The sequence below is a fragment of the Semicossyphus pulcher genome, unplaced genomic scaffold (genome assembly GCF_022749685.1).
Source record: "Semicossyphus pulcher isolate SPU_LCO1_2020_fin unplaced genomic scaffold, fSemPul1.0.p SCAF_1, whole genome shotgun sequence".
Lineage (NCBI taxonomy): Eukaryota > Metazoa > Chordata > Actinopteri > Labriformes > Labridae > Semicossyphus > Semicossyphus pulcher.
Window position 1 is genome coordinate 23,249,649 of NW_027211603.1, and position 26,473 is coordinate 23,276,121.

At 43.4% G+C, this 26,473-nt stretch overlaps 1 protein-coding gene across 1 annotated transcript in view; it reads left to right on the forward strand.

The window, feature by feature from the left end:
- The window catches only part of ush2a (Usher syndrome 2A (autosomal recessive, mild)), a 201,605-nt gene that overhangs the window by 173,679 nt on the left and 1,453 nt on the right, over positions 1-26,473 (forward strand). The window contains exons 74-92 of the mRNA XM_069660129.1: positions 53-270; positions 363-499; positions 13,396-13,477; positions 13,572-13,717; positions 13,935-14,276; positions 14,360-14,721; positions 14,833-15,202; positions 15,330-15,611; positions 15,732-15,901; positions 17,798-18,128; positions 21,399-21,605; positions 21,790-21,882; positions 22,468-22,613; positions 23,277-23,395; positions 23,723-23,821; positions 23,912-24,088; positions 24,718-24,801; positions 25,708-25,849; positions 25,982-26,069. Of these exons, the coding sequence (XP_069516230.1) occupies positions 53-270; positions 363-499; positions 13,396-13,477; positions 13,572-13,717; positions 13,935-14,276; positions 14,360-14,721; positions 14,833-15,202; positions 15,330-15,611; positions 15,732-15,901; positions 17,798-18,128; positions 21,399-21,605; positions 21,790-21,882; positions 22,468-22,613; positions 23,277-23,395; positions 23,723-23,821; positions 23,912-24,088; positions 24,718-24,801; positions 25,708-25,849; positions 25,982-26,069 (3,595 nt within the window). The remainder of the gene's footprint in view (positions 1-52; positions 271-362; positions 500-13,395; positions 13,478-13,571; positions 13,718-13,934; positions 14,277-14,359; positions 14,722-14,832; positions 15,203-15,329; positions 15,612-15,731; positions 15,902-17,797; positions 18,129-21,398; positions 21,606-21,789; positions 21,883-22,467; positions 22,614-23,276; positions 23,396-23,722; positions 23,822-23,911; positions 24,089-24,717; positions 24,802-25,707; positions 25,850-25,981; positions 26,070-26,473) is intronic.

Sequence of the window (26,473 nt, forward strand, 5' to 3'; positions counted from 1 at the left end):
CTATAAGGACTAAAATAATGAATGGCTGATCCAAGTATTTGTTCTTTTATAGGCGTCCAGTAGGAACAGAGGAGGAGCTGCTGGTTTTCATCTGGTCAAGCGGGCCACTTGAGTTCGTTGATGCGAGCCCCACCCTGCAACCCTTCAGCTACTTCCAGTACAGACTTCGTGCCCACAACTCCCAAGGCTCAGTCCTGAGTCAGTGGGCTTTAGCTCAGACGTTACAGGCAGAACCACAAGACATGGCCCCTCCAACTGTCACACCCACCGGTGAGTTCACAGAGTCACATGAAAACTGAAGTAGTTAAAATGTTATTGTATTTAATACCTGTTATCTTCCTGCATGCTGTGACCTATGACAGGTGCATACTCAGCCCATCTGAAATGGAGAGAACCAGGTCAGCCCAACGGTCTCATTTCCCATTATAGACTGGTTTACAAGAAGCACCAGGAGGACCCAACACTCAACTCCACTGCTGTCACTGCTCTCACTTTGGAGGTAAATGCACACGTACACATAGATGAACACACATACAGTGACTGCTGGATGATAGGAGCATGCATACATTTATGTTTGAGGACACTCTTCTCCTTTGTCACATGCTGTTTCCTGTCTTGGTTTTTGTTGTATATTTGGTCATGTGGGTCGAGCTGCACGTGGATGTAAAGGATTCTACGTACTGATATTTAAATACATAAGATTCTCAAGCATTAAAAACACAGAAAGTATATCTTTTAAATATCAATATATTGAATACATTCATATATAAATAATTATAAAATATATGTGTGCATGTGTGTGTGTTTGTGTGTCTCTATCTATTGTCATTTGTGATGCATGTGAAGAAATTTGGACTCTACCTGTGGTGCTGGTGCCATCTGTTTGCCAGTGAGGGGCCTGAAGACACACACACACACACACACACATACACACTGCCCATGGCCTGCTATTCCCCAGGGCCCTTCCCACAATTCTGTGCCATGCTTGTTTCTCCAACACAGCAACTAACTATAAGCAAGCCCCCTCACACACGCACACGCACAGGCACGCTCACACAGACTCGTGCATGTATTGTACAAGCACACATGTACTTCTTAGTTTAGCCAAAGCTGCAGTAAGACAGTTACCAACAGTGGCGAGCATCCTCTCAGCATCCTCTGTGTGCACGCAGTCACACATCTGTATGTGTGCTTCAGTGAGGAAGACGCTAGCATGATTTAAAAAGATTATTAGAGATTCAAAGATGATGATGAAGGGAAAAGGTTTTGGAAAAGAGGAATGTGGATTAACACACTGTTATACACACAGGACGGAGAGACAGACTGGCAGAACAAAACACAAAAGAGTTAATAGTGAAGGAAAGAAAGATAAAGGAGAAGAGGGCAAGAATGAGTGAGAGCAAAAGAGAGCTTTGAGGGGGGAGAAAAGACAAGTGAAGGCACAAGAGGGGGGCGAGACAGAGTGATAGATAGGGAAAGGAGGAAGGAGAGAGAAAGGGGGAGAGGAGGAAGAACTATAGATCTATATTCTGTCCATACGAGTGGCCTCTTCTCCCTCTGTGACCTTTGGCTTGTCACTCATAATTAATACAAGATGTAAATGGAGACCTTTCACCTTCTCATTGATATGGAACACTTTGTTTGTGTGTGCGTGTGTGTGTGTGTGTGTGTGTGTGCGTGTGTGTGTGTGTGTGTGTGAGGCTCACTGACATGGCATAGACTTATTTTAGTGGCGGTCATTTGTCACGCGGTTGCCTTCACCACATGCGCTCTGTTGTTTAGAAATACACAAAGAAAGTGAGAGATGAAAAAGTTCAGCGCTAACTTGGAAACACAAGAGGTTTCTAACATCTGTGTGCTTACTTTGTGCTGGTTAGCAGGATGACTTTAATCTAGGAGGGACAGAAAGAGAACGGTTGGTAACAGTGAGGGCCTGTGTCCTCTAACGGCGCTTCCCTCTGTAATGACTGTTAAGTCTGTTTTAATTTGCTCTGTATGCTTAATATTTGTTTTTATTCAAGGAAATTTGAGAAAGAAAACATAAAAACAACACAAGCAGCAGCTCTAGACCTGGAAATTGTACCCTCAACATAACAAAAGGATTAGCTTCTCCTCCACCTTTATTGTTGACCAAGTTGATGTCAGAAGTCCCGCCCCTTCTTGATTTTGATTGGTCGGTGAGGGAAAAGTGACATTGATGAGCGTGGCAGTCTTCCAAAGTTGAAGTATTTTCAACGGAGAGCTCTGTAAGCAGTGGCTTTTTTGCGCTGAGGATGCTGAGCGCTGAAAACGCAGAACTGCATAGGTTTTGTTTAGAAAACAGGCGCTGCCAGCGTAAAAAATGGCAAATAGGCCCTGTGTCGAGTCCACATAGCGCTATTTTCTGACAGAGAAGCGCTGGCAGGGTGCTGGGGAGCGCTGGGATGAAGTGCTTGCGTGGTGAGAGAAAAAACGCTGCATGCGGGTTTTGTTTCTATGACAACAATAGGTTTAACTTACTACACAGCTAACAACAGGCTTACAACGCATAGGGCGATAAAAGCACAACACTTACCAACAACAGTTAGTGTCCAGCCGGTCTGCTCTCACGAATGGGCTTTTAAGTCTCTATTGTGATACTGTTTGTTTGTCATACAGCTCCGGTTACACAGAAACAGCCCCATCTGATTGGTTGCCTGAAAAAAGCGGTGGCGACGACACCAGCACCTTTCTGAAAAGTTCGGAGCGCAGTGCTTGGAAAAATAATGCTGGCTGCAGCAATTTTTCTGTAGGCGACTGCATACGCTCTGTCCTCATTGGGAACAATTGAAACAAGTCCAGGTCAAATCCTAGTATGTGGCTGACCACATCAGGTCAATGTGCGCTTTTGTGGGCAATGTGTTACAAGGACTGTCCCAATGAGGCCGATGAAAACGTGTTTAAAAGCAGGTGCGCGCTGCAGACGTAAGTGAGGACAGCGGAGGAGCAGCCCCGCCTACTCCCCGAACAAAGTATCCAGAGCCGTATAGGCAGAGAGTCACGTCAGGTCAAATATGCTCCATGATCCGCCTTTGCGATGTCGCAACTCTCTCTCTAAGGCTGTGAAAGTACTGTCACTCATTAAGTCAGTCACTCAGTCACATACAGACCCGTGTGTAGGGCTGACCCCGACGGTCAGCCAAAATTATGCTGGCGCTCAGAAAAAGGCACTATGTGGACACAGGGCCTTGGTGGACACAGACCCTGAGGAGTTGAATGCAGTTTGGCATTTCTTGGGTCTTGAGTTCCAATTCATAAAAAAAAAAAGTCCTTTAAATCCATGTCAGCATGTCCTTGGTCAATATTACGCCGTGCCGTTCCTCCTACCAGATAAAAAAGAGTTTTGAATATGTATATAGATTATGCTGTGTTGAGCAGCCTTTAAAGCCCAAGCACACCAAGGGTTAAATATCATCTGCTGGAGCTATACTTGTTTTAAAGCTCACACTTGATTGTTTTAAAGACGTTAAAATCCCAAAGGGTTCACTTTAGTAATAAATCATATCATCATTTCATTTATTGTAGAATATGGATTGTGAATGTGACATTGAGACTTAATTTTCCTTTATCATGTCTGCTTACAACCTAACTTTTTCTCTCCTTAATGTTCACTTAAGCACCTTTTTTTGTTTGTGGATACATTGTTTGCGTGTGCGTGTGTCCATTTGGTATGTGTGTATTTGAGTGTGTATTGATCTGGGGCTGGGAACCCTGCTCTGTGCCAGCTTGGCTGATTAATGGGGTCGTCATGGCAATCGGACGGAATGAGGGTACGAAGCGCAGGCGGCCTGCCTCACTAGACCCCTACGCTCTGCCTGGCACACACACATTCTCAAACACGCACACACAGATTCACTCTCCATGCTTTACACCTGTCTGACTGACGTGTTCGTCACTCAAACAACCCTGTAGAGTTGTCTTTCTTGTTTTGTATTTGTATCTCTTTGGCTTTATATTTCTTCTCATTATATTCTGTCGTACCTCATTAACTCTTGTCTTTTGAATGTTTTCCCTTCTGTATTTATCCTTTACCCTTTTTTCTTTCTGTTCACCTCATTCCATCCCTCCGTCTTGCTCTTTTTTTAACCATCCTTGAGAGTGTACATAGGGACTGTTTGCTTTTCCTATAAATCCATAAAATAAACCACAAACGAGCTCTTAATAAATTCTGGCCAAATGTCTTACACCTGCCCTCACCTCTTTCCTCCCTTCTTCTTCCATCCTTCCCTTCTTTTTTCCTCTCTTTCTGTTCACTTCCTTTCCTATTTTCCTCCTCGCCTCTCCTATTCCTCTCCCTACTTTTCCTCAGACCCCACCCTTAAATTCTGCAGCTTTCCTCTCCCCATACTCCCTCCTCCTTCAGCATTTTTACAACCTTATTTTACCTCCATGCCTCCTCAACCTCCTCTCCCCTCTCTTACTCTCTTTGCACCTTCATCCCCTCCTCCTCTTGCTGGTCTCTCCTCCCTTGCTTCTTTCACTGATCTTTTCTCCCTCCATTAGATTTTTAAATCCTCCTGCCTCCTGTATTTCCCTGCCCACCACCTCCCTCTTTCTCCTCTTTTACTCCTCTGTCCTTTCCTCCCTCCCTCGGCTCTTCCAGATGTTACACTGTGGCCCGTGGGATCACTGCTGAAGTTAGACCACGTGCATACCTATAAACGTGTGTGTGTGTGTGTGTGTGTGTGTGTGTGTGTGTGTTACTCTATGTGGATACATATGTCTGAATATGGTTGCATGTGTGCCTGTGTGCATGCATAACATATTTTTATTTGTGTGTGCGTGTTCAACAATGTGCGTGTGTGTGTGCGTGTGTTCTGTATTAATACATCCCATTGATCAGAGCAGGACCCCTGACAGTCATCATCCCTGAGAACCATCTGGCCGACGCCTGACGCTCCCTCACCCAAACACAAGCTGACACCCTATTAATCTGCTACCGCCATGCATACATACGTGTGTGTGTGCGTGTGTGTGTGTGTGTGCGTATATTTTGTGTGTGTGAATGAATGAATCTGTGAGAGCGTGCTGAAGAGAGTTAGTGTATGTAAGAGGTTGTGTGTAGAATACGCGCTCACCTTTTTCCCATGTTTCTGTGTACGTGTAAGGAAGTGTGTGCGTGTGTGCGCTACAAGCTCAAACCGTGCGCACACATACGAATGTGTACACACACCACTCCGCCATCCGCCAACAACAGCCGGCGCTGAAGGGAGCTGAAGGGTGCTTGGAAATTAAGGTTATTACACAAATTGAGCCATATGGTCTAAATATTTCAGAGCTGAAATTTACTAGGCAATAAAAATGGCCCCTACCTCGGTAATGGTGTAAATTACAGCTTAACCACCAGCGCTAATGATGTCCTTCTGTACACCCCGTAACCAACCGTACATGAAGGACACATTGTTTAAAAAATACCCCAGGAAAAGCAAGAGGGAGAGAGAGAGAGAGGGAGGAGAAGGAATGAAGGGATGGGGAGAGAGGGAGAAGGAAGAAGTGAACCGGGGTAAAAGGGAAGTGAAAGAGGAGAGAGTGGAAAGAAGAGAGAGGAGGAGATGGAGAGAAAGAGAGAGTGATTAATATAAAGAGAGGAGAAAGAGAGAGGGCTAGCAGCATGTTTACAATCTGTTAGTTTACCATTAAGAGCCCGTCAGAGAGAGCGGGGACAGCGAGGGCCAGCCGGCGAACTGTGTCTCAAAGCCGACATGAGGTTTCAGGATATGTGTGTGTGCGAGTGTGTGTGTATGCGTGTGTGTGACCTGCACAGTCAGAACGGTCGAGTTTAGGCATGCGCAGTATTGTGACGTAGATAAGTTTGGACATGTCAGAATATGTGGTGAGTACTTAGACATGAATGGTCTGCAGGTGTGTTGAATGATAAGATAACCCTAACCCAAATAAGTAATAGTGTTAAACACGTGGTGTGATAACAGTGTGAATACAGATGCATGGTTCAGGCCTACTTAAAGCCCAGCTCCAGTCATGTTTTAAGACATATAAAATGCTCTGCTTGAAATAATAAATTGTGTCTGATATGTTCTTTTCTGCAAAATACATTTAATTACCTTGTAAAAATCCTCCCAAGGCATCTCCTCCTTCTCCTTCATTAAAAATTCCCTAATCTGCATAGGCCCCGCCCACTATGCACATTTCCAACCACCCGCTCTGTTGCGAAAACAAAACAAGTCTCTGCCATCGTTTAGTGGCAACTTGGTAGTAGTAACGTTAACGTAAGTAGTCAGTAGTGAGTTTGCAAAAATGACGATGATGGTTACAGCGCATCGCTGAAGTGGTTGCCATAGGTTACACACAATGATATGCATAGCGTCACCCCGTCCATTAACGGGATTGGCTCCTTAGGTTTGTGACGTCTCAAACCTGCCAATCTGAAAACGTGTTGTTCAGCCTGTCCTTGGTACACTGCAGTTTAAAAGCAGACAGGCCCAGCTGTGGAGATAATGCTGATGTTGTCCCTGATATGTCTCGTAGCACATAAAGAACACCACATGGAGATGTTTACAAGGTTAAACAGTTGATTTTCACTGGAGGGGATCTTAAAGCATGTCATATCGTATGTTGACATGTGTTTCAGACTGATACATGGGTATTCTTGGAGGTGCACAGTAAAGATGTGTTTCATTTTGACTCACCTATTTTGAAGTAAATTGATGTGTTGACACAGAAACAGAGTCTGCAACAACTTTACTCTATCGTTGCTTTGAACCCTCTTTTACTCGCTGTGCAGTTTTGGCTGCTGTGTTGCTCAACCAGCAAAGAAAGGAACTGGAGGATAGAGTGTGGTCATAGAAAAAGGAAAGACAAGGCTTTGCCCTTGCTCTCAGTGACACCCTTTAACAAATGAGGGAGACAAAGGAGTGGTGGTGAGAGAGAAATGCAGAGCTGAGTGCACAGAGGGTGAGGAGACAGCCATGAGGAGGGTGAGAGGGGGGAGAGGACACAGGTGAAGAGAGGAAGGAAGGATTAAAGGAGAGAATAAGGAGACTGAGATGCAGAGTTCGTTAGGCCCTCGGCCTATCAGACCCCTTAGTTAGAGGTCTCCAACTCTGATTGGAGGGTCCTCAGCATTCTGCATAAACAGCCAAATAATCAGGCTGCAACAATCCCTCCTCACTGCAATCTTTCTCTCTGTCTCCTCATGTTTTTCACAACTCCTCCCTCCATCACTCCATCACTACATTCCCATCTGTGTTTTCTCTGCCTCTGTCCCAAATTACAGTTTTTATGTTATTCTCATCCACCATCTTTGCCCCCTCCGTCCCCTCTTCTTCTGTCTGCCTCTCACTCTTTTCAAGTGATTTTTTTTTGTCAAGAGAGTTTCTTTTCTCCTGCTTCCTCTTCCTCCCTCTCTTTTTCCCCTCAGTAATGACAGGGTGTGAGTTATTGTGTGTCTGTCTGTGAAGAGGCCACACCATCCACTGTAGTGCTCTCCACTTGTCTTGATGGGTGTTTAGTGAGGCAACTGCAATATGATGGTCGTCACTTTAGAGGAATGCTGAGTGTGAGTGCTTATAAGGAAGAGAGCGGGAAAAAGTATCTTTGTGATGACTGAGACTGTTCAACTCTATTGTGTGTGTGTGTTTCTGCTTGTGTGTGTGTTTCTGCATGTGTGTGCATGTGCGTGTATGTGACAAAACTAGTAGCTGAATCCTTGTCTGTGTTTGTTTTGGTAGTGGGCTGTACTTTTGGCAGCAGTGTGGAACACTAAGTCCTGTCAGGTCAGCAGTCTTTGTTTTTATATATTTTCCATCTACAGTATATCCATCAATCCGATGTCAGGGGTTTGAATGTGACAGGGATGCCGAAGAAGAAGTCTAATGTAATTGCATGATATATGTGTGTTTGGATCAACCACCCTCGATCAAGTGAAATCTCAAGACACTCTTGGTTAAATCTAATATAAATAACAGTACCTCAGATTAGGGCCAAAATCATAATCATGATCATTTTGATCAATATTGAGATCACGAATATTAATCACGATTATTTATTAATTTTAGGGACATTTTCTTAATGTACTTTCACATTTAAAAAAAAAACAGAGCAAACCTTTGAGTTCAGTTTTGTGCTACATTCTGGCTCATGTACACATTTTGCATCAAATTAAGACTTAACTGGTTCTTTGTCTGAATTTGCTGCATCTTCTAGAGGCAACATGCAAAGCAAATTGCATTGGTAGTTTTGGTCTCTCTTTGGGAGTTGGGTGGATCGGGTGTCACACTGTACAGCGTTGCTGTTATGGACGTCTGACTTGATGCTGGACAAGGACGGGGAGCAGTGATGTTATTCCTCTTGGCCTTTAAACACTCATCATGCTGCACTGTTTTTTCAGGTGGTTGAAAAAGTTAGTTGTGTCAGAGACACAAGTTTAATGCACTCTTCGCATTTTACTTTTTCTTGCTTAACATCACCTCCACAACACAATACAGTATATTTTGAGATCGTAATGAAAAACAACCACCCCCTGGGGGAGTGGCTGTTAGTTTCAGAGGCACTTTATCTGATATGCAGCAGGGTTTTGTACGGGCAGAGCACGCATTTTAAACGTCAATATTGCCGTCAATCAATTATGTAATCTTGGAAAGCCAAAATCATGATCAGGATTAATATTTGATTAATTATGCAGCCCTACCTCAGATTTATAATGGTCTTGTTTCTCTTCCATGTGAACCTTTGGTTCTCAGTTTGTGATGTATTCTATATTGGCCTAAAACGAGGTCAGTCATAATTGCATTAAAAATATCGAATTAACAGCTTTAAAAGAAACTTAGAGAAGAGATCTTCAACTTAGTTTTAATTCAGTTGTTCCCCATTTCTTCCCACCAAGTTACAGAAACATTCTACAATAGTTTTTATGTCACAGCGGCTTTTGTGGCGCTTTTACACAGGGTTATTTTGTACATGCTAGTTTTACCAACCAGTCACTAGTAAAAATACTACTTTCTTGTATTGAATCGGCTCAGCTGATAAAATAAAGCTAGGATAAAATCACATTCATAAACAAACTGGTGCTCATTTTTGATTCAGGCGATATCTGTGAATTTTAAGCATACTTTCCCTTGCCCGCCAGAATTTGTCCACTGGTCTTTGGCCACTTTACAGGCACACACAAACACACATGAAGACACACACACACACATGCAAATATGCACACCAAATTTGCTTCTTGGGGTCTGGAGCCGCCAAAGCCAATCATGGCTGTCGGTGTGAAGTGGGCATGCCTGTTCCAGACCCCTGCAGTCCCTCTCTATGTCTGTGCTGGCCACAGACAAAACACATGCCTGATGGCACTCTGTGTGTCTGTGTGTTTCTGCATGCGTGTGTGTGTGTGTGTGTGTGTGTGTGTGTGTGTGTGTCGCACAAACGTCTGTATGTGTCAGGGTTTGTCTAACGCACACTGACTAGCAGGGACACCCACGCAGGGCATTTGCAAACAAACGCAGGGCAATTGTTCCAGCAGCACTGAATTAGGCATACACGCATAAATACGTACACACACGCACACACACTCGCACAAACTTGGCTTGAGAGCTTGGCATGGGGCGCGGGAGAGCAGCGTGTGGTGCACTGGCTCACCTCAGAAACCTCCGAAAACAATTACTGTGCTCACAGGGCTGGTCAGGACACAGCTTGTACTAATGGACCGGACTTGAGAACTGAATCGAATTGAATTGAATTAAATCAAACTGAATTGAGTGAAACTGCATTGAATCATCTCTGATCATAAGACCAATCTCTCCAAACACTTAGATAGATAATAAAAGGTTAAACAGCATGGTGCTTTTTTTTATCTCTCCAGGACTTAATAAGACAGAGCAGAGAGGCCAAAGAAGGCCGCAGAGAGACACATCCCTCAGGCAGACCAGTTGGATCTCATTCACCTATCATTAGACATGGTTCTTTCATGTTTGTTCTTAGGCACCCACTTTACTTTTACCTGCACTTCTGTGTGTGCGTGTGTGTGTGTGAGAGACAAAATGATAGAAAGAGAATACATGTGTGTGTGCGTGCATGCATGTGTGTGTAGCCATATGCTAATGCTGGTCCGTCTCTCTGTCTCGGTCTCTCTGCGGGGCCTAGTGCTGGGGCCTTTGTGAGATAATCAGCATAATTCTTTTGACAAATACACATGGTTATTCTTAATTAGTATCACACACTGTCCCCCCGGCCGCACCATGCCTCTCCACCTGAATATCACACACACAGCTGTGCCCATGCACACACACACACACATGCACACATACACTTCTAGGGACACATGGGTACAAAATATGATTCATGCAGATGCGGGCTTGTTAGGATACATGCAAATGCACATAAATAAACTCTGATACAGATATATCGGCTCAAGGCTCAAGGAGCACACTGACCCTTTCATATAGGCTACACGTGCAGAAACACACACACTGTCCAGAGGACCCCTGCTGCTGCTCAGCTCACACACCAAAGAGAAGACAGAACGAGGAAATAAAAGATTGAATAGATTGCTTCCTGGCCCTCAATGCTAAGTTGTGTTGAACCATGTAAGATCTGAGGGCTCTTTAATGTATAAATTAGCAAGACCTCTTCTTGTCTCTTCTCTTCTTCTCCCCTCGTCGTCTCCCTTTCTCTCCCTCGGTCTTGTTTACACCTTTTTCCCTTCATATCTGTGCAAATCTCACCATCTCACTCCCCCCTCTTTTCTCTCTCTCTCTTCACTCCTTGCTTCCCCCTCTGTTCTTTTGCATTTGGCATGATTAACTAGCGACTTTGATCATCCGCACACACTGGCCCATGCACACTGAATTAAGGTTCACTTGAACCTTTTGCTGTCAGATCTTACATTTTAGCTTTTCATGTGGGCTCGTAGGTTGGCCGATTTTTCAAAGTAGTCTGAACAGAAACACGGCCTCTTATGAGAAGCAGCTTCTTTATGCTACAGGCTGGGACAATCACTACAGCTTAGATTTTACTGATGCAGTTAGCATCACTAGAACCTGGCCTAAATACAGGGAGTATATAAATACCTGAGCTAAATTAAAAGTTGCAATATACTTTGGTTTTTGCTAAAGAGCATTTGAAGATTCAACTTTTTAGTCCTGCACACGTCAAGGTCAGATGCTGCACAGTGTAGAAAAGTATACATGAAGCACAACCGTGCACCGTGCAAATATAAGGTTGAGATATCCTGTTGGAAGTATTTTCTATGCTCCTGTTTGTTTGCATTAACAGCAGAGATTAGAAGATGTTAGAGTTATCCTTCATCTGTTATTTATCTCATTATTCCTTTGGTAGTTTTGTCCGTATGTGCTTGCCTGCATCTTCCTTGCTTTGTGTGTTATAAGATGCTGTTTGTTTGTGTATGCGTGTCTGAAATAGTTATAGAGGGAGCTGTTAATGTAATGTAATAGTAGTGTGTTTTAGTGTTGCACCATTTGATTACAGCCTGTCTGCGTCTCCGTCTGTGTGCCGTTAGCAGGCTGAGGTGGTGAATTTCATAGTGCTTGATTGTTGAGTATTCGTGTGTGCGTGTGTGTGTGTGTGTGTGTGTGTGTGTGTGTGTGTGTGTGTGTGTGTGTGTGTGTGTGTGTGTGTGTTGGAGCAGACCGTTAATGTGGTGTGTTTCAGTGATAAAGTGTTTGAATGTATTGCCATCTAGAGGCGTGTAGCAGAGTCTCCACGCTCCTATAAAAGCTGCCAGCGCCAGATGCTGCTATTGACAATGTGCATATGTTAACCGCTTTATAGGCCACATGCCTCACATATTTCACTGGCTTTTAAGGTAGAGAGATCTCTCATTCTTGCTCACTTAATCCGTCTCTCCCTTTTGCAACATCTATCTTTTTTTCTCTCTCCCACTTGAGCTTTTTCCATCTTTTTTTTACCCGTTCACTCAGTCTCTTTCTCTCTCCTCCCCTTTTCTACTCCTTTCATCAGTTATTAACTTACTTCTTTTTTCCATCGCTCCTGCCTAATTCACTGTCCTACATCGCCTTACTTATATATATTTAATGTCTTTTCTATCTCTTTTTTCTTCCAGCCTTCTTTTCTCTCTCCAGCTTCCCCCTTTCTTTCTCTATCTCTCCCCACCTCTCTCTGTCCCTCCCTCCCTCCCTCTCTGCTGAGAAGTGCTGTGATTTGCAGGAGGATTTAGCTTGTGTCTAGGTGTCTAGGGGCTTATTAATCCTATTTTACTGTGGATGAAAAACACGTTGGCTCGCAGACATGAAAACAGTGAATACATGCATTCTGCTTGTTGTTCAGACAGTTCATCCTTGGTGCCAGGCTACGGTGATTTGTCAGGGTTTTCATTTGATTCAGTTTGAATTGGAGCCTTTTTGATCCTCTTGCAGGCGCATTGAAGTGGGTTACCAGTTAATCTCTTTACATATGCTCGCTTATGTGTAAGCATAAAGTCCAGAATAAACAAAAACTGCAGACTCAACATGAAAAAATATCGACTCCTGTGTTGTACATTCACACAAATGTATTCAAACACACACGCAGAGAGACGTCGCTCTCATAGCTGCTTTAAAGCTCACAGTCATAAAATAAAACAAACAAACAAATGCTACATCCTGGAGCGCAGTGCTCCCTGACTACCATGTCATCGCACGCCAGGGCCTTTTGAAACAACAGTGTGTCTCTTATCAATTAGTAAATGGTGTTCCCACTCCAATACACACACACACACACACACACACTTACACACTGCCCCTGTGTCTGCCAGGGTGTTGGGCTGGGTCCCACTGCCTAAAGCTACTGGCACACTCGCTCTGCCTGCGTCTGTGTGTGTGTGTGTTTGTGTGTGTGTGTGTGTGTGTGTGTGTGTGTGTGTGTGTGTGTGTGTGTGTGTGTGTGTGTGATATGAAAGGGTGCATGTGTGACATAAACACTCAATCTGGAAGCTTTGAATTCACCCATAAGGGACGCCCGTCTGCCTGCCAGTCTCTCTCTGTCTCTGCCACTTCTCTGGTGTGTGCTTACTTCACCGACGCAGAGCCTGTATGTTGAAATGTTGATATCACAAATCCCATGTCATGTCATCTTAGCCCGCCATTGTTTCACTGTTCCTTTTCATTCCCCGTTTTAATGAGTGATGCACTGGTTTTTATTCATGCCGGATTTGTTTGTGTAACTAATTTCCTCTCGCTCTCTTCCCTCGCTGTGCCACACTACCCTCTTCCCTTTTTCCTTTTCAATCTGCACTTTTTTATTTCTCCTTTCAACTCTCGCCCAATCACTCCTTTGTCTCACATTTCCTCCTTAAGACAGTCTCCAACTCATCCCTCTCTTCTCGTACTTTCTCCTTTTCTGACTTCTCTGAACTAATACTCATTCATTCGCTCCACACATCATACTTTGGTCTCTTTTGTTCCTCAGGGTTCAGTCCTAGAAGCCACAGTTTACGGTCTTGAACCATACAGTCATTATAGTCTACGAGTGGAAGCTGTGAACGCAGCAGGTAGGTTGATTATGGCATTTAAAATCTTGAATAAACACATTTTATGAGCACCAACCGTTAAACCTCTTCATTGAGACGTTTTGTAACCCTTCAGGTAGTGTGTCCAGTCTGTGGGTCGGCATTAGGACCTTGGAGGCTTCTCCAGCCGGCCTGGCTAACTTCACAGTGGAGCAGCGAGAGCAGGGCCGGGCGTTACTGCTGAGCTGGGATCAGCCGAGTGCTCCTAATGGAATCATCACGGTACACACATAACATAGTTTATACACAGCATTGAGCAGACGGAGCTCTGAGATATCAGACTCACTTAGTGAAAGACAGTTTAAACATCAGATAGATACCATATTTTACATAGACAAACATGACACAAGTACTGCATTTACTCCACTAATACTTATTTTCCCTCTCTCCTACTTTCGTTCATTTCTTTCATCGTCCCTGCTCTCCATCTCCTCTCCAGATGTATAACCTGTACAGCGAGGGGAACCTGGAATTCAGCGGACTATCACGCAACTTCCTGTTTCGTCGTTTGGAGCCGTGGACCACGTATACTCTGACGCTTGAAGCTTGTACCTCAGCGGGCTGCACACGCACCCCACCTCAGCAAGTCACCACAGCAGCAGCCCCACCTGCCTCCCAGCCTCCTCCCAGGCCTCTCTTGATCGGCCCAGACAGCGTGTCACTCAGCTGGGGCCCTCCCTCACAGCCCAACGGGCCCATCGGAGAGTATTTTTTACTTGGGAGAAGTGTGGAGGAAGTGGGGAGGGGGAGAAGTAATGACGACCATGTTGAAAGAGGAAAGGTAAATGAAGCTGTGTTGTGTAAGTTAAAGTTATTTACTTTACAACTAATCAACATTAATCATCCATAATAATCTCTAAACAGGTGCTGTTCAGAGAATCCTCTCCACAACATGCCGACACCTTCACATATACAGTGACTGGTCTGCGTCCCTGGACACAGTACGAGTTCAGTGTCCGTACTCACAACCCTGCTGGACACACAAGCAGCAACTGGGTAACCGTGACTACCAGACAGGCTCCTCCTCGTGGTCTAGCTCCTCCAACAGTGAGTCACCTCCAAGGGCGTCCGAGTGAGCTGCTGGTCTCCTGGACTCCTCCTTTGGAGCCCAACGGGGACCTTCAGTCCTACAGGATTCAGAGAAACAATGTCAGCTTCTCTTTTAGTTTTGACCCCACTGTCCTCAGCTACACCGATGAAGACCTGCTGCCGTTTTCTACATATAGGTATTACTCGTTGCTCTTACCATGTCGGGTTTCCAAACAGCTCTCACATACAAATGTGTAATATTCTGTAGAGATGATCAAACTTTTGTTCTATTCTTTCATTTTCTACAGCTACTCAGTCATAGCCTGCACATCAGAGGGATGCATCACCAGCCCTCACACGAACATCACAACTCTAGAGGCTCCACCTGCCACAGTGGAAGCTCCCACAGTCGACTCCATCACATCTGACAGTCTGAACATTTCCTGGAGTAAACCTCTGACACAGAACGGAGAGGTGACTGAATATGTGCTGAACGTGAACAACAAAGAAGTGTATCGTGGACGAGAACAAAATACAATGTTGTCACATCTGCAGCCGCACACTTCATATCAGCTGGTTCTGTTAGCTTGTACCAATGGTGGATGCTCCACAAGCACTATGATGTCTGCTGTAACTCAGGAGGCTCCTCCCATTGGCCTGCCTGCCCCGACTGTTAAGGTTTGAAACCTCTCTTATCAAGTTAGCAATATAATTCATGCTATAATTCAGATTATTATTGTTATTTGGTTGAGATTTGTTTGAGTGTCAGAGCTCCAAACTATTTGAAGCTCTGTTTCCTTTAAAGGTCACTGGCCCAGAGTCCGTGGAGGTCAGCTGGAGACCACCAGAGCACCCAAATGGCATCATCACAGGGTATGAACTCCGCAGAGATGGTGAAGTTATCTACGTCGGCACAGAGACCCATTACCACGACTTCACTCTTTTGCCAAGCGTGAAATACAGCTACGTTGTCCGGGCCAACAACAGCAAAGGGGCAGCGAGCAGCGCAGCAGCCACAGCAAAGACTCACCCGTCAGCTCCTTCTGGTGTCGGTCTCCCCACACTGACACCTCTGGGACCAAGCCAGGTAAGTCATTCATCTATTTAGTCTGTATGAACAGCAGCATATAACTAATGCTGATGCTTACTTTAACACTGTCTTTAAAATGCAGCTTTAAATTGTTTATGCTCTTATTTTTCTTTGTAGGTGAGAGTAGAGTGGAGCCCTCCAGCCCGTCCTAATGGAGACATTGTGAGTTACACTGTCCATCACAGAGACCCAGTCCGACTGAGCATCACCAGCACTGTGTTCACTCCAGAGGACAGAGACTTCTCTGAGCGACACACCACTCTGCATGGGCTGGCTGCTTACCGCAGGTCAGTCAGTGCAGGTCTCCAGCACAGTTAGCTCTTTATGCAGAATGTGTTTGGGAGTATTGTATGGTGCATGTATAGGTAGAAAGAAGATGTTTTTCTTCAATGCAAAGCTCAAGGAAATCCATTTTGCATTTCATTCAACTGCATTTCCTAAAATGGGCAAGAAGCTAAACAGCTCCCTGTTTCCATTTATAATAAGTGCTGTGATGTAGGAAAGTATGGGGAGGAATAAGAGGGAAGAGCTGACGATAAAGAAGGGAACAGAGTGCCATCTCTTGGTGAAAAAAAAAACCACTCTGGACACTTTACAAACCACCACTACCCAGAATGCCCTACAGTTAATAATACAGTTAATTAATAAGAAAGCTACGTTTGCTTCATTCTCATTTTAATTAAGCAATAGTTTTATTTTTAATATTGTATCTGTCATTGTATTAAACAGATGGCCATATTTGACATATCTTTTAAAGATTGAACTCAAAGTGAGCCTATGTAAACTGGAGTAAACTTCTATTTATTTTGGTTATAATGAGTCAGAAAAAGAGAAGGAAAGAGCAAGCAAAAAGTAACTCATATTATGTATATATTTATCAAATCTCTTCTCGGAAGTGTCACACATTTTTACAGCAGGACAGTTTCAAAGATAGAAACTGCTCACCCCGTATCAGACTTGATTGAGGTGCTGAAGCTTTAAATAGTGAAATTAATGAAAAAAGCAGCAGGACAGTTTACAAGTAAAATAAAAACATCTTTGTGCCATTTTTCAACTGTTATGCCCTAAAGACTTTGTCAGGGGACAAATACAGTAATAAATCTGGATATTAACGCACTTGTCAAAATGCAAATACCATGATGATGAGAAAAACAGCCTCCTAAACAAGCAGCCAAAGGGACATCATCAAGACTGCTCAAAGAACTAGAGAGTGACAGACAGCGAGAGGAGTTAACGATGTACGTATGTATGAGATGACTGTTCCTGTTTTTGTATTTATTTTGTATTATACATATTTTTTTATCTTATTTTGTTGAAGTCTTTTAGTTGTTTTTATTCTAGTTCTGTGTTAATTGTTCTGCACCAAAGTCACCAAAACAAATTCCTTGTATGTGTAAACCTAGTTGGCAATAAACCCTGATTCTGATTCTGTCTCAGAAAAAGAAAGCAGTGTAGACATACAAACTGTTGATGTGTGTATGTCTGTGAGTAGCATTTACGTTTTCCATTTTGTGTGTTTATTCCTGTGTGTTCATGTTGGTGTGCTTAAATGTGTGAGCGCGTGGATGTGGTGATAAGATTCAGATAATAAAAGCTCATCAGCCTTATCATCTAAAGATCGCTCCCCCTCTATCTGATGACCTTCTGTCCATTGAACTCATCTGCATCACCTCCTATCTCTTCTTCCCCCCCCTCACTCCTCTCCATCATCTCCTTTATGTCTTCTAAATTACTTACATCGTTATTTTGGTTTTCTTGCTGTTATTGGCTCAGCAGACATTCGGTTGAGAAAAATATTATTTTAAACATACAGGATTTTTGATTGTTGACTGCTCCACCTTAGTTTTCTTAGTTTCTGTAATCCTTTGATGATTTCCCACTGAGACAAACGTAGGTGTTTTCTCTTTTAGTGTCCAGGGACAGTCTATTCCTGAATTAATCTAACATGACATGCAGTTGCTGAATTGTTTTGAACATATAGGGCCTAGTTTAAAGCCAGGTGACAAAATGTGGCACTTTCAAGAGACACCATCATCTACACAGCCCATACATGTTGCTGTTTTGTATTTGGCTGATTGTGTAGACATTTTCAGATGTCATGTTTGAAGTATTTATATCTTAAGTGTATATCACCTTTTACAAAAATCACTGATTCAAAGATATGTGCCTCTTTTTGTGTGCAGGTATGAAGTGAGGGTGGAGGCTTGCACAGCGCTGGGCTGCTCCTCCAGTGACTGGTCATCTGTACTTACTCTGGAGGCTCCCCCTGCTGGACAAACAGCGCCACTGTTAGACCTCCGGCCAGATGCACACACCGGCCTACAGACCACCTTTCTACTCACCTGGTCCCCTCCAGCTCAGCCTAATGGTAGAGTCCTTCACTATGAGGTGTACCGCAGGCTGGACCGAACCACTGACACCCACAGACGGGATGCAGCAACGCTTCTCTACAGGAATATCTCGACCACATTTAAAGATGAAGCACTCCAGCCGTATACTGCATACCAGTACCAGGTACAATGCTCTCTGCATTTAGATATGTGTGTGTTGCAAATGCAAACAAATCCTTCTGCTGTTATAAAAGATTAGCACTAAACTTTCCCTTTTATGTTGCATCCTGGTCTTTTTTCTCCTTCGTAGCTGTAAACTGTAATCACTATCCTAACTTCTCCTTGCTGTCCTCTGCATGGAAACAGACTTAAATGTTTTACTGTGATCTGTGAACCTCATTTGCAGATGAGATCTGAAGTGATTGACACATCCGAAGATGCAGCCTGTTTTCACAATGAAATGTTTTACTAAAGTCCAGTCACACACACACACACACACACACACACATAGAATGCACACACCCCAAATGATATAGTAATCCATACATGCCCACACACACTCACACACAAGCCGAGTGATCAGACAGGTGGTAAATGGACGGGTCCATATTCATGCTGTTGTGCTGTGCGATGCTTTGCTAATTGACAGGCTAGCCCTTTGGAAGCAACAATAACATTAGCATTCCTGCCTGTCAGACATACGAGCCGAGGCCAGAGAACCTGTGTAATTGATTGAGTTTCCCTGATTGTGGTGCCGTCTTTATTTACGAGGGTCCTAATTTATGACAGGAGGAGGGAGGGAGGGAGGAGCTTTGGGAGATGACGAGCGGGCAACAGAGCCATTAATCACCGGGCCCTCAGAGCCCCCCACTTCCTGATTACCAGCCAGCCAATCGAATTAACTGTTAGCCCCCTTGGTAACAGAGCTTGTATTGGAAAGACCTTTTAATGGTGACCGCTACACGTCCCCTGAGGATTTGTCAGTGTGGGATTGGGCTACGTGGGCAAGGTGCTGGTGTGTGTGTGATGTCCATAAACACATACGCAGCAGTGCTCTGTGTTTACGTGTGCATGTAAACATCTGTGTGTTTGTGTATCAGGGACAGAGAGGAAAGAAGAATCGTTACAAGTTTTTGGATGACCACATAAAGTTGTCCATCACACCTCTGAGCTCAGTTTCCGAGAAAAAGTTGTATTTTCTCGGTGTCTACATGTCAACAACAATTAATCAGTCAAATGTTCTTACCTACCTGGATTTGTTTTTATGTAGCTGTTAATCTGTGTGTGTACCTCTCTGGCTCTCCTCCTCTCTCTCTCTGTGTTTCCCGCGTACACAAGGACGATAAGTCAGTTCAGTTTAGCACACCACAGTGCAGAGAGAGAAATCATATTAGGCTAATTACACTGGGTCATAAGCTCCTATTGACAGCTTTATGCTTGGTTTTAATTACTGCCCACTTTCACACAACTTAGCCCCTTCACCCCAAGTAGATGCACCCGCCAAGTGGCTCCGTTGGCCAATCAGAGCGCTCCGATCGAGTCCGCAGTCCAATCGTCCAATAAAAATGCTCGAATACTGTCTGGTAGTTTCCTGAAGTCGTTTGTTGCCATGGCGGCTCCGTTGCTGCCATGGCAGCTAACAGCGTATATTTTTATTTTGTGTCCAATAAGCCAAATCACGGCCCAATGGGAGGAGAGAGGAGAGAAAGCCGTAAAAAGTCTGTGGATGATATAAGGCCGAAGAAATGAGTTGTACCTTTTAGCTCAGGATCAAGGGCAAGGTGATCTGCAGCGACTTTAGTTTTGAACTTTTTCTCTCTCTTCTGTCTATGTGGCAAAAACTTTTTAATCAAGCCCAAAGCCTTTAAGTCACGTTGAAACTTTAACTGTGTTGCTACGAGGGGAAGAACATAGTTGTTGCTGGGGAGAAACCTTTTATTGCTGCAGTTACAGTGTTGTATGATGGCGGAGCAGATTTATTTGAAACTCTTTAAATCAACAAGTCAAACCAGAGTTTACTTCGCTTAAAGCTGATGTACTTTCCTTCAGGATATTTAACGTGACATGTTTAATTGTTTCTAAGGCCTCTGTCTCATTAACATGTTGCTACCAGCGTGATTACAATAAAAGTAATCGTTTGTTAATCACAGGTACATTGTTACAATAAAAGGCATCAAGGCACAGTGAACACACATAAAGACCTCTGTGTGCTGTGTATGCCATGCTGATAGTATTTACATCACTTCATGTATTTATAAGTAGGAACATTTCTTTTGTTTTCCCATAGCTGATATCTGCATGCTTTTACTTTTTCAATAACAGAGTGACGGTAAAGATCTTTAAAATAAATACTATGTCTACTATACTCAGATTGTTTTATTATGTAAATGACTCTGTGTGCAATAGACTCACCAGACTGATGTGTGTGCAGGCAAGATGGTTTAACTTTTTTATATGTTGCAACTATTCAGGGACAGTCACACTCAACTTTAAGAGTAGGTACTTAGATTTTACATGTAGTTTTTGAGGTTAATGTATTAACATTATCGAACATTAAAACAAGGCAAAGTTTGGCATAAATACAAAAGTTTGTTGTGATGTTGGAGGTGGTCTGTGTAACTGGAAACCTCAAGCATAATTTCAATATACAGATCTCACCCCGTCACGGGCTGAGCAGGTTCATTTGGACAAAATGACAAAACTCCACAGCTCAAACTCTCTCCTGGTTCTCCACTGATACCTCGTCCACACCTCCTCCTCTCCTCCTCCTTCCTGTTCCCAGTCCCTCCATCTTCCATTCTTCTCTCCCCTCTCCCATCTCAGTCCATCTGTGCTGTCACTTAGATCAATCAGGCTGATTGATCACGGCCTAATTGACTATTATTGAGGTTAATTCAACTCTTAACACACTTGCATGCACACGCATGCACGCACATCGCAGCTACAAACAACACCTGACACACACGCAGACACACAATCTGAACAGTAAAGCTCAGACCCATCCATCTGCCTTCTGCACCACTTCTGACAGGCTACAGATGACTTACACATGCAAATCTCCACCCTGCCTGACCCTGTGCTGTGTACACCCTCTAATTATACCCAACACAGGCACACAAATAAGATTACTCCGTGCATGTGTGTGTTTGGTGTGTGTGCGTGTGAGAATAACTCCTTGATGAAGGTGAAAAGTAATTGTCATGCAGATATGTTCGTAGTGGTTTGCATGTTGAAAAGGTTTTGCTCTCACTGCTGATGTTAGTTTTGATGGATGGTCCGATGAATTGACTTCTATCTTTGCGGTGGTGGATTCTGGGTAATTAAGAGGAGCCTCCATCATGAAGAGTTCATAAAAATGCTGAACTCCTTCAGAAAAGAGGAAAAAGTTCCATTCAATTATAAATGTGAAAGGAAGCTCATAATATTGACATTTATTTACATGTTTTCATGACAGGTGTGTTCCGTGAATTCAGCCGGTCGTTCTGCCAGTGAATGGGCCAATGGGAGAACAGGCCCCGCCCCTCCTGAGGGTGTAGGCTTGCCTAGGTTCCTGCGTGTTTCAGAGACCTCGGCAGTCGTTGACATCCCTCCTCCAGCCCGGCCCAACGGGATTGTGAGCCTTTACAGAGTGTTCGCACTGAAGCACAACAACCATACTCTGGTAAACAACTGAGTTCTCAGCTGGATTTCTGTACTGTTTCTGTACTGTACTACAACCATGTTACCTGTAATCAATACATGTATATCTTTTCTTTTCCTCCCGACCGGCCAACTTTTTGTTTCATAATTATATGTCCGCCCAAAACTTGAAGTATCTCACCTCCACATTTTCCCGTCTCCTGTAGCTCTCAGAGGGAACATCCTCTCAGCAGACACTCCACGGTTTACACCCTTACACCCAGTACTGGGTAGGAGTAGAGGCCTGCACCTGTTACCAGGTAATAGTACTAATATATTCTCCTACATGAACCTTTATCATGAAGTTGTGGTCACAGATTCACCCTGATTCTTATCTCTTCTTTTTTGGAAATATTTTGTACTCTACAACATATACCTTTTTCATATACCTATTTCCAAAACAGCAGAGTGAAGTCGTGGAAATTGAGATATTTGATAGATTACTTGAAGCAAACTCGTTTGAAATATGTCTTGAAGAAAAGGTTGATCACCCCCTTGGATAGAATGACTGCTATCCAGCATGACTGAGAAATGTACATAAAATTGTTGTGGTCACAATGATGCAAGAACTGTGTCACAGTTAACTTTGTAATTTAGATAGTACTTAAGTATTTTAGCTTTAACTTTTTTCCACTTGAGTAATATGTCAAGCATTATTTGTTAATTTTAGCTGTTTGCCTACAGTAAATGTATATTTTTAGTTGTTCCACCCATGAGTGTTACTTTGTTCATTGCAGGACAACCCTGTGAATGTTTATTGTGTGAATGTAGCCTTTCTGACATGTCCTACTAGTTCCTCAGAAATACAATAAACCTTTGAGGTCTCCATTTCCAATGTCTGACAGTGCTGTAGCCAGGGTCCACTGACTGAGCTCCGCACCCTGGCTGCCCCTCCAGCTCACCAGCCCCCTCCTCGCCTCCTCACCCTGACCTCCCGCTCCGTTCAGCTGGAGTGGGATGAGCCTTTGGCACCAAATGGAGTCATTGAGAGGTGAGAAGAAGACATTAAAATGTGAACATTGTTTAGTGCAGTGGTTCTCAACTGGTCTAGCCTCAGGACCCACCACCACCTCCCTCATGACAAGTCGCGACCCAAATATCTGAATTTTTTTAACGGAATGAAACATCACAGAATGTCAACATCACAAAACACAACATAGTGTGCATAAGAGGACAGTGTTCCCTCTACAATAAATTGAATTGAACAGAAATAAACAAAGAAAGAAGTGTGTGCAAAATAAGTGTAACTACTGTCGGGCTCATTAAGTTTTAAGAATGTAAATGTAGCTGGGATGACCCAATCAGTGGATACATGGAGTGTGAATAAAATACACTACTTCTGCACTCATGTTAGGAAACACATGGTCTAAATAAAATCGACTTTTTGCCACACGTTTTTTTTTGTCAAAAACAGCTCTGCGACCCACTTTTGTGTCCCGACCCACCAGTTGAGAAACATGGGTCTAGTTTGTTTTAATATGTACACTACCGGTCAAAAGTTTGGTCACACTTTCCCATTCACTTGTATGAGAAAACGTGTCCAAACTTTTGACTGGTAGTGTATGTGATACAGTATGTTTAAAGTTAGACGAGACTGCATGAGCAGACATACACACCATAGTTTCCCTCTCACTCACTCTCTCTCTGTTTCCAGCTGTGAGCTCCATCTCAGTTCCCCCTGCCCGCAGCCCCCCCAGCCTGTGCCCCTGTCTTGCGTTGAAGGACCGCTGGAAATCTGTTTCTTTGGGAAAAGGCGGAGCTACAATGTGACAGGTCACTCCATGGATATTTTAAGTGCAGACATTTTTAAATAACCTATTAAAGTAATATGTACTCACACCGTTTATGTAAAAAAAATTACTTGCACGAGTACCAAAACACTGGGCAGCAAGGCAGCACTGAATTATTGTCGTGTGAGACCAAGCAGAGAATAAGAAGGAGGAACTATCACCACAATAATACAGTAAAAACACATCTTAAAATCAGATCATTTCAGAATTCTTGCGAGACCTAAAGCTAGCTCTAGGATTGACTAGGATGCTATAATGACTGAACATAATGACCTACATTATAATGACCTGGAGAGTGTGTTGTCTGCAGGTCTCCAACCATACTCCAACTATCAGCTGAGAGCTGCCTGCTTCAACAACATGGGCAGCACTGCCTCCAACTGGACAACTGTCACCACACTGAGTGAAGGTAACAAACGTGTCCAATCCTTCACCCACTCTGCTAACCTAATGAAGAGATATAAAAACAAGTGTTCTCTGGTCCCCTCTCTCCCTCCAGCCCCGCAGTACGTGTCTCCTTTTTCCGTGGACAGTAACCTGACCGTCATCTGGCTGGACTGGTCCGAGTCCTTCTCTCTCAACGGGTACCTGAAGGAGTACAGTGTGTCTGAGAGCCAGCTGAGGGTCTACACGGGCTTCTACAGCTACCTCTATATCCCACGCACATCACAGAAAAGTGAGCGCACACACCAAACACACACATATACTGCATCTTCCAAACTTATATGAGCCGGTTACATGGATAAACACACATAAAGATAATGCAGACCTCTTACAAAATATGAAATATAAATTACCAAGACTGTTTAGCCCCTCAGTTTAACAGTTAAAGGATGCAATTAATTAACTTAGTCTGACTGCCGCATGGACCACATAACAATAATGTGCAATAAGCCACTGATATCATGATCGTAAATCACAAGTGTTTTTAAAGTTGAGTCAACATACTTCATTCTTTAATGCATAACAATTTATGTGCTGGGCTGTCAGGTTGGTAATAATTTGATTGAGGTGCTGAAGTGAAGAGAGTGTTTCAGAGAATTTGAAGTCGCTGCGACAGAATGAGCTGGAGGTTTGAGTTGAATGAGTTTGAGTGATGACAGCAGAAGCATCCAGAAAATTAAGACTGGAAAGGGAAGTTTTCCTTTAAATTAGAGCCAACAGAGAATGTTTACTCCCTTTTTGTCTGTGTTCCTAAAACAAATTATCACGCTACATAACAAGTTTCCTTTATTTCAACCTAAAATATATTCTTTTATATATATATTCTGTATGCTCTCTCTCCCTCTCTCTTTGTGTTCTTAGCTCTGTCGTTTCAGGTGACCTGTACCACAAACAGTGGCAGTGCGAGTACTCCCACCATCAGATACAGCCCTGCCACAGGCATAGGTAACACTCACTCACACACATTACAAGAAAACAACAACACAAAAAAAGTACATTAAAGGCGCTGGTTTAGTTCAGTGGGTAGAGCAGGCGTATGGAGTCAAACAAAGGTCAAAAAGATTTTGGCTCGCAAATAATGTTCACAGCTCGCAGTTGTAATTCATGTTTTGTGTGCATTTGAAAAAAATGTCATGTACTTATCTAAATTTATGAATGCATAAAAAAATGTGTCGATCATTTCTCAACAAAAGTTCTACCCATGTTATAAGGTTGTTTTTTCACAGCAGTCTGTGATACAAGGCCAACGCAGACACTCCGCTTCAGCGGCGTCTAACATTACAAAGTCTGATAGTTAATACATTCACTGTCTCGTCTCCCTCTCTCTTACGTCAATAATAAACCTGTTGTCGGACATCAGGAACGTGCACGCTAGAATCAGTTGCGACCTGATTGGAGAGTTTAGCTTCCTCTGATTGGATGTTCAGTGGACAACGTGGAGGCAAGCTGATTGGTTGGTTTGCTGAGGCGTAAAGAAAACGTCAAAATTCGTGCTTGTAGCTCGTAACTTGTAACTTGTTTGTCTGTAACTCGGACTTTGTGAATATCAAAGACGGCACCAATTTCAAGTCCACACGCACACAAATGGTTTCTACAGCTACACAAACCTTCCACACATTTATTATGATTATACACCTTCATTTGACTCTATAAAGGCGCCCCATGCACAGAGGCTACAGTCCTCAACGCACTGGGCGCAGGTTCGTCTCCCACCCTCGGCCCCATGCTGCATTTCATCCCCCACTCTCTCCTCCACATATTTCCTCTCTCTCTTCGGCTGTCCAAAATAATCTTTAAAAGAGTACATTAAATCAAAGATTAATGAGTATTTTTTCTTCTCTCTCTCTGCAGGTCCTGTTGAGCCTGAAGATGGCGGTAAACATGGCATCAGCATGACAGCGACACCAGTTTACTCTGAGCTGTGGTTCATCTTATTGTTGTCCCTGCTGGGTCTGTTTCTGCTCGCCATACTGCTGGGCCTGCTGCTACAAAGGTAAGTCATATACAGCATGTAAAAGGTTAGAAGACTGAAATACAAAAGAGAAGTACTCAACAATAAACAGACACTTTAAGCTGAATAATAACAACAAAAAAAACACTTAGTGATTATTTTTCTCCCCTCTAGAGCCCTGAGGAAGAATCCCTCAGCCAGAGAGCGCCCTCCGCTGGTCATGCTTCAGAAGAGCAGGAAATCAGGGGGAGAGATGTACATGGTGAGAGGAGCAGAGAAACACTCAGTGACACACAGAGTGACGATGTCGGCAGGAGAGAATAATGTCTATTCCTGTCTGCAGATCATGCACTTATTATAAAATCCTGACTTTCCAGAGCAGCTTAATTCTTTTTCTCTGTTCCAGAAGAGGGGGCTGAAACAACGACTGGAAAGCTGCTCTTAGAATAGAAATTAATTTTAGTGACTGTATTAGTGAGTAAGTGGTTCAGTTTTAACTGTGAGGATATTGAAACCTACCTTCACACTTATATCCTGTATATTATTCTGCATATTATTCATAAACAAGCGCTTTGTAGACATGTTTGGTGAGTAAAACCTGCTGGGACTATAGTTTAAATTTGATTGATGTTTTCACATTAAATCACCCTTTACCTTTAACTACCA